The sequence below is a fragment of the Chiloscyllium plagiosum genome, chromosome 7 (assembly GCF_004010195.1).
Source record: "Chiloscyllium plagiosum isolate BGI_BamShark_2017 chromosome 7, ASM401019v2, whole genome shotgun sequence".
Taxonomy (NCBI): domain Eukaryota; kingdom Metazoa; phylum Chordata; class Chondrichthyes; order Orectolobiformes; family Hemiscylliidae; genus Chiloscyllium; species Chiloscyllium plagiosum.
Genome location: NC_057716.1, coordinates 106363517 through 106374076, shown reverse-complemented (window position 1 = coordinate 106374076; position 10560 = coordinate 106363517). Strand labels below are relative to the sequence as shown.

The 10560-nt window shown below is 41.7% G+C and overlaps 1 protein-coding gene across 3 annotated transcripts in view; it reads left to right on the top strand.

The window, feature by feature from the left end:
- usp37 (ubiquitin specific peptidase 37) overlaps positions 1-10560 on the top strand; it is a 46713-nt gene that overhangs the window by 4450 nt on the left and 31703 nt on the right. For 2 of the 3 annotated variants that reach the window (XM_043694359.1, XM_043694357.1), the window contains exons 2-5: positions 3817-4023; positions 5983-6142; positions 7531-7631; positions 8655-8809. In XM_043694359.1, coding sequence (XP_043550294.1) covers positions 3868-4023; positions 5983-6142; positions 7531-7631; positions 8655-8809 — 572 coding nt within the window. In that variant the 5' untranslated portion in view covers positions 3817-3867. Of the gene's footprint in view, positions 1-3508; positions 3527-3816; positions 4024-5982; positions 6143-7530; positions 7632-8654; positions 8810-10560 lie in introns of those variants that run through there. The other variant, XM_043694358.1, reaches the window with a different exon arrangement.

Genomic DNA, 10560 nt, shown 5'->3' with positions numbered 1-10560 from the left:
TGTTTTCATTGGTGAAAAGAAGGTTTAGGGGTGACTTGATGGAGGTGTACAAGATGATTAGGGGTTTAGATAGGGTTGACAGTGAGAATCTTTTTCCATGTATGGAGTCAGCTATTACGAGGGGGCATAGCTTTAAATTAAGGGGTGGTAGGTATAGGACAGATGTTAGGGGTAGATTCTTTACTCAGCGAGTCGTGAGTTCATGGAATGCCCTGCCAGTAGCAGTGGTGGACTCTCCCTCTTTATGGGCATTTAAACGGGCATTGGATAGGCATATGGAGGATAGTGGACTAGTGTAGGTTAGGTGGGCTTGGATCGGCGCAACATCAAGGGCCAAAGGATCTGTACTGCGCTGTATTTTTCTATGTTCTATGTTTTCCTAATTTTTGTGGCATGCCAAGTTTGAATCCCTCTGATCAGGTTTTTGTCCTGTCTGTACTAAAGTCATATTACATCTTTGGTAACTGTCATAAAAGTAAACTTCCCATTCTTTGTTATTTATGACCTGTCTGTATCCTTTGCCTCTGTTACCCATAACATCACCTCCAACACCTCTCTGTTGTTGTCCAGCTGATTGGAAGTGGTCTCGCCTGGTTTCATTCTTATCAATCTAATCATAGACAGGGAATCACTTACAATGTCTCTCCTGTTGTAGCACTTACCTCTGGTGACCCACAAAAGTCGACCCTTGTTGCTTTTATTTCTTATCTACATGCTGCCCTTTGACAAGATAATCCGAAAACACAACATTTGCTTTCACTTGTATACTGACGACAACCATCTCTACCTTGCCGCCATCACTGTTAATACCTCCACTATTGGTAAATTATCGGACTGTTTATCTGATGTCCAGTACTGGACGAACAGAGGTATCCATTCCTTAAATGTCAAGAAGGGAACCCTTCACTCAGGTTGCATTCTTTTCAACTTTATCCCTATCTCTGGTGGCAGTTAATTCAGTCTCCACAACCTTGGTGTTTCACTTTGTTTTGTGATGATCATCCAGTCTTATCTCTGCAATCTCTTAAAACCCACCTATTTCCATCTCATAACTTTGCTTGACTTCATATATTCCTTTGCTCATCTGATAAAACCTATTCTGATGGACTCCTGGCTGGTGTTCCACATTCACCTCTCCATAAACCTGAGGTCATCCAAAACTCTGCCACCTGTGTCTGAACTTGAAGCAAATCCTGTTCTGCTATCAATCCTATGCTTGCTAACCTTCATTAGCTCCTAGTCAAGCGACATATAAAACCATAAGTAGGAGAACAGGACCAGGTGGCACAGTGGTTAGCACTGCAGCCACAGTGCCAGACATCCAGATTTGATTCCGGTCTCGGGTGACCACCTGTGTGGCATCTGTTAGTTTTCCCTGCATTTTCATGGTATTCCACTAAGTGCTCTGGTTTCCTTCCACAGTCCAAAGATATGCAGGCTGGGTATGGTAGCCATCATAAATGTGTGATTATGGGTATAGCTTGAGAGACTTCTTTGGAGGATTGGTGCAGACTGAATGGCCTTTTTCTGCACTCTAGGGGTTATGTGATCCTCGTAGGCCATTCAGCCCCTCAAACCTTCTCTAGATCCAAAAAGATGACTGAAAAGGCATTCCTTATGTCCACTTTCCTACCCTTTACCCATGACCCTTGATTTCCCCTATTGATCAAGCATCTATCTATCTAAGCCTTAAACATACACAATGATCTTTTTACCTCTGTCTTACCCATGTATTCTGTACCCAAACTGTAACCTGTACAAAAACTTGTCAGTGTTCAGTTAGTGTTTTTGCCTAACAGTCTTAGGTTTCAATCCACTTCAACCCCTTTAGAGGTAACAGTAGTTGGCTTTGATTATTTTGTTTTATTCAAAACTTTGAAACTTGATATTATGATCCCTGATCCCAAATGCTACCCCAATGAAAAATCATCTTGTCGTGTGTAACTTGGGAGACTGTGAAGCGATATGTTAGCAAGGTTAAATGAAGGACAGGATATGTAAGGTAAGAGTTTGAATGAGCTGAGTGTTAAAGTAGGTAGAGCTTAACAGGTGTGGGAAGAGCACTGTGATAAGTTGGTGATTGAGGTAAGAATATAGAATTTAAAGCTCAGCTTGGTAGAATACAGTACAGTGGTCTGCTATGAAGATCAAATTTGACCAGAGTAACTTCTGTTGGTGACATTATTGAGAATCTTGGAGAGAGAATGGAGAATTACAGGTACGATGTCTGGTAGATAATTGGAAGAATATCACTGCATGTTTTTTTTATGCAAAATATTGCATGGGGAGTGGCATCAAGGATTGTATGTATGTGTATCCTGAAGAAACAAACCATTGCTGAAGATTGTGGAGAGTAATGGGAGGATGGAGATACTGTGGGGTAGTGATTCCACAGTTGGCTCAGTTTCAATGTTCTGTTGGGTATATGAACAATCAGTGTATTTTGCTGCCACGTGCATTGTACTTGTGCATCTTGAGTAAGGAAGTGCAGAGTTGAGACATCTTATGCTGTCCAGTCACTGGGAGAAATCAGTGTCTATAGTTCACTATCAGTGACTGACCATTGAACTTCCCAAGCAAACTGTCTCTGTAGGTTTTGAGGTGTAATTGAGTGTAAGCCATCATAAGGTGCTGGTAAGTTGGCCCTCAACATTTATTTATTAATGTAGAATATTTTAATTTTAGTTTTTCTGACAAGTTAGAGAATTACTGTAACCATGTCAAAGATATGAAGCTGGTTCATAGAGTAATTGTGATTTGACATGAAACCTGAGACTTTGTCATCAATCTTGAAGAAAATCTTAGAAATAAAATTAAATTCTCTGAAAATTGAGTTGGATATATGGATCTCTAAATGGCAAGAAACATTTATGCCAGGTAAAATCTTTTTCTGTTGGTGGAGATGGTTCACTACTTCCCCCGACTGTCAGTTGTGTCCTGTGCCATTAACTGGGAAGAGGCAATATTGATGAGCAGTCATTGTAGACCAGCCATAACCAGGCAGAGTTAAGAGAGTAGGACTGAGGCGTCGCCCAACATCATAATCTACGCTGATTGTGTAAAGAATGTGCTGGAAAATTCAGCCTCTGTCTGGGATGATATCTGTCAGGTCAGTTGGATGTTGTTATGAAGGATGAGATACTTGCTGTGGGTTTTGTGGGAGGTGAGGTAGTTGGTATTTTCTTGGTTCTTGTATTTTGTCATTAGTGCAGAATTACTGCACAACAGGTGTATGCTTTCACCATGCAAACTGGGTGGTTTATATTTGAACTAGCTCAAGGTTTCAGCTCTGCTTGGCTGTCATCTAAGCTGTTGTAATGTTCTGGTCGCTTGATTAATGCAGGAGATCAGGGCTCCTTTATTCAAGTGCACACAATAACTGATGAAATGTATTGTCTAAAGTTTCTTTAGATCACCAGCACACTGGCTGTACAGAGCGTAAGCAGAACCTCATTTTTTGTTGCCCTGACAGCACCTTCCTCTCCTACCAAGAAGGACAAGAGCGGCAATGCAGCAGCATCATCAGGTGCAATTACAGTCCAATCCTGCCTTGAACATCAATCATTACTTCGATGATTTTGAAATCTCTTATTTATAACAGTTGTGGGAGGCAGTCGCCATTTAGACTGCAGCAGTTCAAGGAGGAGAATTTTCATTTACAACACCTTGGGGCAGCTAGGATTGGCAGTTACTATCCGACTAGCTCTGTTTTACACCCCTAAGAACAGAACGTGCACTTTGTTTTTCTCATGGTGAGGCTGAATTCTATAGAAAATACCATCTCATTTAAAAATGGTCTACATTTTTTAATTTCAGTTTGATGGTGGAGTTCATAGCTGTTCGAGAACCTGATAACTCTTTTCCACGATGGCACCAATGAAGATTTATGGTCAGATTCGGATCAACAGCATTCAGACTGGCACCACCAAGTGGAGGGAAGGCAGTTTTGAAATTGTTGAGAAAGACAACAAAGCTTCTCTGGTTGTGCTCTTCAATTCTGGAGGTCCTGCAAAAACATTCCAGGTAATTGGGTGATAAAACTCTGGTAGGCCTGTATTGTGAACTGAACAAAGCCCAGTTCTTGGTGGAATGGAAAATGGCTTTGAAATTAGAGCTCATCTTTTTTATTCTTTCTTGGGATGTGCCTGTTGCTGGCAAGGCCACAATTTGTTTCTCATCGCTAATTGCCCTTGAAGTGAGTAACTTGCTAATTCATTTCAGAGGACAGTTAAGATTCAATCACATTTCAACTTCAAAAACCAAATCAGGTGTTTGAAGTTGAAATACAAATTGGCTGTGCTTTAATAGAATCGTTGAATGGAGCTGACAGACCGGCCTGTCCTGGTAGTGTGCGCAAGTCCTCTTTCCCACTGTAACTGAATGGTGAAGATTTTCCTAAAAATTGGTAGTTGCCCAGTATCTCATCATTTCACTTCCCATGGACCTCTGAACTCATGGAATAACAACAACTTACATTGGAAAAGTAACTTCCTAACATTGTAACACGTTGTCACGTGTCTTACAGGAGCATCATCAGTTTCACATGTGAGACAATATTGTGACAAGTGAATAAAAGTTTTCCCACATTTGTGGGGAAAAATAAGAGAAGGGTTTAGGAAAGGAAATTCCAGAGCCAATCTTTGAGCATTAGAAAACCATTAGGCCCATCAAGTCTATATTGACATGGTGTAAGGGTAATTCAGTGAGGTTGAAGGAGATTAGGGTGTACAAAAGTCCAAAATTGACAAAGCACAAACATCGGTTGCTTGCAAGTGTTTAGAGATTGAGGGAGGTAAGGCCATGGTTTAGTTGGGGTTCAGGAGGGCAACAGAAACTACAAATGGCTGAGAAATCTTGTACCTTTACAGACTAGGAGACAGACGGTCGGCAGTCTCACAGGTGTTTTAAGATGGGTCTAGATGCCTTCGAAAAGTGGCAGCGCTACCATCCTGGTCTCCGGCTCCTTATGATTGGCACTTATCCTTCAGAACTGTCACCCTTTTGTAGCTGATGGGCCAGAACTTGATCAGTTTTAATTGACAGCTGTCACTGCCTTGGCTTCTGAAAGAATGTTCCGCGAAGCAGGACAAGAAAGTGATGTAAACCTCATGATCCAATGGGAGAGAGGAAAATTGGAGACGAGGTCATAAATGAGCAGATTGGCTGTAGAATGAAGCAATATAGATGTGCATCTTTGGTATCTTTTGAGCATTGAGACAGTGAACTCTACCCGAGTTAATGAATGCAATGAAGCAATGCAGCAATTTTCATATGTTCGGCAGGCAGTTAAAAAAACTGGGACCTGGGAATGTGACAGTTAAGGGGGAATTGTACCTACACATGGAAGATAAAGACCAACAGGGACCCTTTCTGTGTTGTACCTTCTGTACAGCTCTCTTCTAGCTATGTATTTTCCTTCAGCGGGACATTGCTTGATAACGATCTGAAGCATCGAAAAGTTTACCCTTACATGGAAGTTGGTTAATTAAAAGAAAACACTAAATTCCCACTTTTGTTTTATTTATGCCATCCACTTAATTTTAATTATCCAATAAATTAATGGAGTTAAAATAAAACTGAAATCAATTGAAAGAACTGCAGATGGTGGAAATCTGAAACAAAAGCAGAAATTGCTGAAAAACCTCAACAGTTCAGCAACATCTGTGCAGAGAAATGAGAGTTAATGTTTTGGGTCCAGTTTCCCTTATGTGGAAGACCAGAAAAAGAGTCACTGGAGTCAAAACATTAATTCTGATTTCTCTCCATGGATGCTGCCAGACCTGCTGAGATTTTCCATCAGTTGGTTTTTGTTTGAAATCAGTTGATTGAGCGCTGGAGGTTCAAGAGTGTGCTGCGGAGTTTTCACTGATCTATATCCAAGCAAGCTTCACTACGGTCATGTTTGGTCTGCAGCTAAGACTGGATACTTGTCTTTTTGACATTACTTTCTTTTCCCCCCTTTTTCCTTCTGTCTCTATCTAGCTGAGCCACAATGTGAAGGTGGTGAAAATTAGTCCCTCAATGAAGCAACAGAGTCGGCTCCTATTGACGCTGCAAGACAAAAGCAGCCTGATCATTGACAAGGCTCCAAGCACTGATGCTCTGAACCTGAAGGAATACTTGGAGAACCTGAACCGTGCAGGTGAGTACTGTATTCACAATTGAACATGTGCCAGCGGGTGCACATCTGAAGACACTGTCGATGAGCAAAAGCAGGCTGAAGGAACATTTTCTTTTAAAAAAAGAGTGCTGGATATGGGGAGAGAAATAGTTAATGTTTCAGGCCAATGATCTGTCAGAACAGATGTATTGATGTGTGTTACAGGGGCTACTGAAGGCTGGTAGTTGCTTCCAGGGCAGCATTTAAATCCTTCAAATTTGTGATTTCCTCTGATTAACGAGCCTTCCCCGTCATTCTGCCTCAATCATTCAATATTTGGTCCTGAGAGTTTTCAACTGATTTGACATCATCATTTCTCACTCCCAACTCATGCCGTGATGGCACACTGTATCCCCCAAAAGAGAAAATGGGTGGGAGACCCTCTTCTATCTGGGTACAAACAAGGACTGCAAATGCTGGAAACCAGAGCTCTATTCCTGATGAAAGGCTTTTGCCCGAATTGTCGGTTTTGCTGCTCCTCGGATGCTGCCTGACCTGCTGTGCTTTTCCAGCACCACTCTAATCTACACCTCTTCTACATGCCTTGAGTAGGTGAGAATAGCCCAGGTAAAGTTCTGTATTTCGCCTGAGTTTCCACTGAGCTGAGACTGAGGTTGGGAATGCCACAAGAGGTCCCAGTGGATTGCTGAGGCCCTTCACTCAGTCTTTCCTCAATGTGTTGATTCATCAAGTGTCTGACTTTATAACAGGAGACTATTCAGTATATCATGTCAGTACTGAATCTTTGAAAGAGCTATTCAGTTAATTACTTCCTGGATATTTCCTTAAGCCTGCAAATTTATTTCCTTTTCAAGTATTTGTTCAATTTCCCTTTTGAACATTGTTATTTAATCTGCTCCCATTACTTTCTGATAACGCATTCCAGTTTACGACAATTTGTTGTGTTGGGGAAAGTTTTTTTTATAAGTGGTCTCTAGGTACGGAATCAAACTAGCTCTGCTTTAGAAAGAATAATCCTAATCTACTCCAGTCTACTGAGGTTCCGCAAAAGAATGCAGATCCCATGGATGTCATTCCCACATGCCCTGGAATTCCTCCAGCGTTATTCTGATTTCAAAGCTGGAAATCATGTCAGTACTGACGCTTTCAAAGAACTGTTCAGTTAGTTATTTCCTGGATATTGACTCAACTCTAAAATTTCTTTTCTCCAAGTATTTATTCAGTTTCCCCTTTAAGCATTCACACTGAATCTGCTCCCGTTACTTCTGGATAGAGTTGTTCTCATTACAAATGAGACTCATTCAATTCCTACTCTGGCACCTAGCCTGGTGTGAGGCTCTTTGAATAATTTCAGCCTGCTGCTGCTGTGTGATGTTTTGTTTGGTCTTTCAATTGCCATTCTGTTTCAGGGGTAAAATCGCATCAAGGATCTGGCAACTTTGGTGGAAATTTGGGAAACCGGATTCCGTCGAAGGACTCTCACCGGCAGCGATTTAACATAGAGAACCAGGTATGCTCTCCTGGTACAGGTTTGTGTTATGAAACGGTTAAAGTGACTCTTGACTGTTGCTTTTATCTCTATCATTGTTGAAATTCTGGTCTCTGACTCTTCGGAGATAAAACAAAAAGTCTGATGTTTAGAATTTGTCAAATTCCAGCTTGAAAATATCTGAAACAAGAAGGGTATTCAACAACAATCTAAATTTGTATAGCACCTTTAATTGAGTATTTACCCAGAGAAGATTCTGCTTGACTGTAGTTTAGCATGGTCTAGATTAGAGTGGTGCTGGAAAAACATAGCAGGTCAGGCAGCATCAGAGGAGCATGGACAGGGGTGGAGGGGCGCATGATTAGGTGTGAGTTAAGATATTGGCAGCAGAAGTTTGGATGACCGTGCTTACAGAAGGTACAATGTTGCAAGCTCTGTAGGAGTTCTCTTCTATGTTCTATGCATATACTGGAATATTCACTGCTAAACATAGGGTAGGAGCAGAAAGAGAAATAATTACAAGTGATGCTGTGGCAATGGTTAGTTGGGTAATCAATGGATCCAGGCGAAAGCTGCCCTACCGGCTGGGTAACAGTGGAGAGCTGAAGGGATCCTTTGGTTGCGCAATGATAGTATCTCTAGTGCTAAGACACTACACTGCAACACAAAAGAGTCCCTTCAACTCTCCGCTGTTACAGAAATGTGTCATACCATCTTTACTACATTGATTAGAAACCATCTAAGATTGAAACTTGGTGAGAAAAAGACTGGAGAGGTATTGGAGGAGGATGGTGTGGTCACAGTGTCAAAGGCTGCAGCCAGGGTGAGGAGAGAAAGTTTACCTTTGTCACAAGATGACATTTATGATTTGGATAATCCTTGTCAAATAATTTGTTTTCAGCATCCAAGAGACTAATACTCAGGCTGGGGTCCCTTATCACACTAATACCTTGATATTTTCCGAATGTACCAAAAGTTATAGCCACACCCTTTTTCCTTTCACATTTTAAAATTAATCTTGTGGCTTTTAAACATTCTTTTCAGACACCAACCAGACGTGATGAGACTCCAACCCGTAAAACACTGGGCAGCCCAGGCAGAGCCACCCTGCAGCATGGAGCCAAAACTCCACAATCAAGCAGCTCCCCAGGAAACCGGATGGGAACAGCACTGACCCTGACCTCTCACGCTTTACCCAGGTCAGTCCTGTCTGAGACTCTGTAGGAGACTGTACATAGGAGAGAGGCCTTTTGTCAGTGTCACTGCCATAGGCAACCTTAATGCTAAATTAAGCGATCCTTTGACTCTTTACAGTAAAGTTATGTACAGATGACTATTTGGTGGATGATCATTGGCAACTCAAATAGTCTTTCAAAGCAGATTCTGGGTAAGTTTGCACCTCCTGAACTGAATTGGTTGATTGGTTTTGTTTATAGGATGTGGGCATTTGCACATTTGCACGTGCCTAGTTGCCCAGTTTAGAGCCTCCACATTGCTGTGTGTCTGGAGTCACTTGTAGTCCAGACTGCCATAAGAATGGCAATTTTCCTTCTGAAGATGTTAATGGACCACGTTTGGGTCGTTTTTCAATAATTGACAGATCACCATCAGACTGGCTTTTTAATTCCAGATTTTTATTAGATTCAAGCCTTACCATCTGGCACTCCACAAAACATTAGCCTGGATTCTAGATTTTTCCAGTGACATTACCACCACTCCCACCCTCCTTTCGAGGATAATTTAGACAACCGGTTGAAGATTTCAGAGTTGTGGCAGAATTCTTGATCCCTCCTATCCCAAGACCTTTAGAGATCAATAACGAGAGACTCCAAGTGAGGTTAGGGAGGAGACAATGTTAGCAATTCAAGTGCTTGGTGAATTATGTCAGATTGGGCTCTGGGTTTTGTTCTTTTATATGTTTTGGTAACATACTCCCTCATCCCATCCACGGAAAGATGCGTTTGATGAGTTTAAATTCATTATGGTTTAGTTTAGCTCTCTAACTATGTTGTACACAATAGTCACAGTAATTGGTATATAGGATAAACTGGAGAGGGATGGGGATTCTTTGCATTAGAACAGTTTGATATAACACACCTCAGCTTACTGATCCTTTTATTACTATGGATTAGCTTGCTAGGTTCTTTCAGAGGACGTTGGAGTCACATATAGGCTAGACCTGTTAATGGCCCATTTTCTTCCCTAAAGGATATTTGTAAACTCGGTGAGTTTTTAATATTATCATCAATGATTTCAATGTCACCATTAGACTGGCTTTTAATTAGAGTCATGAGATGTACAGCATGGAAATAGACCCTTCCGTCCAACCCGACCAGGTATCTCAACCCAATCTAGTCCCACCTGCCAGCACACGGCCCATATCCCTCCAAACCCTTCCTATTCATATACCCATTCAAATGCCTTTTAAATGTTGCAATTGTACCAGCCTCCACCACTTCCTTTGGCAGCTCATTCCATACACATACCACCCTCTATGAAAAGGTTGCCCTTTAGGTCTCCTTTATATCTTTCCCCCCTCACCCTAAACCCATGCCCTCTACTTCTGAACTCCCCGACCCCAGGGAAAAGACTTTGTCTATTTATCTTATCCAAACCCCTATTGATTTTGTTAACCTCTATAAGGTCACCCTCAACCTCCGACACTCCAGGGAAAACAGCCCCAGCAAATTCAGCCTCTCCCTATAGCCCAAATCCTCCAACCCTGGCAAAAGTCTTGTAAATCTTTTCTGAACCCTTTCAAGTTTCACAACATCTTTCCGATAGGAAGGAGACCAGACTTGCACACAATATTCCAACAGTGGCCTAACCAAAGCCCTATACAGCCGCAACATGACCTCCCAACTCCTGTACTCAGTACTCTGACCAAGAAAAGAAAGCATACCAAACGCCGCCTTCACTATCCTATCTACCTGCGACTCCTCTTTCAAGA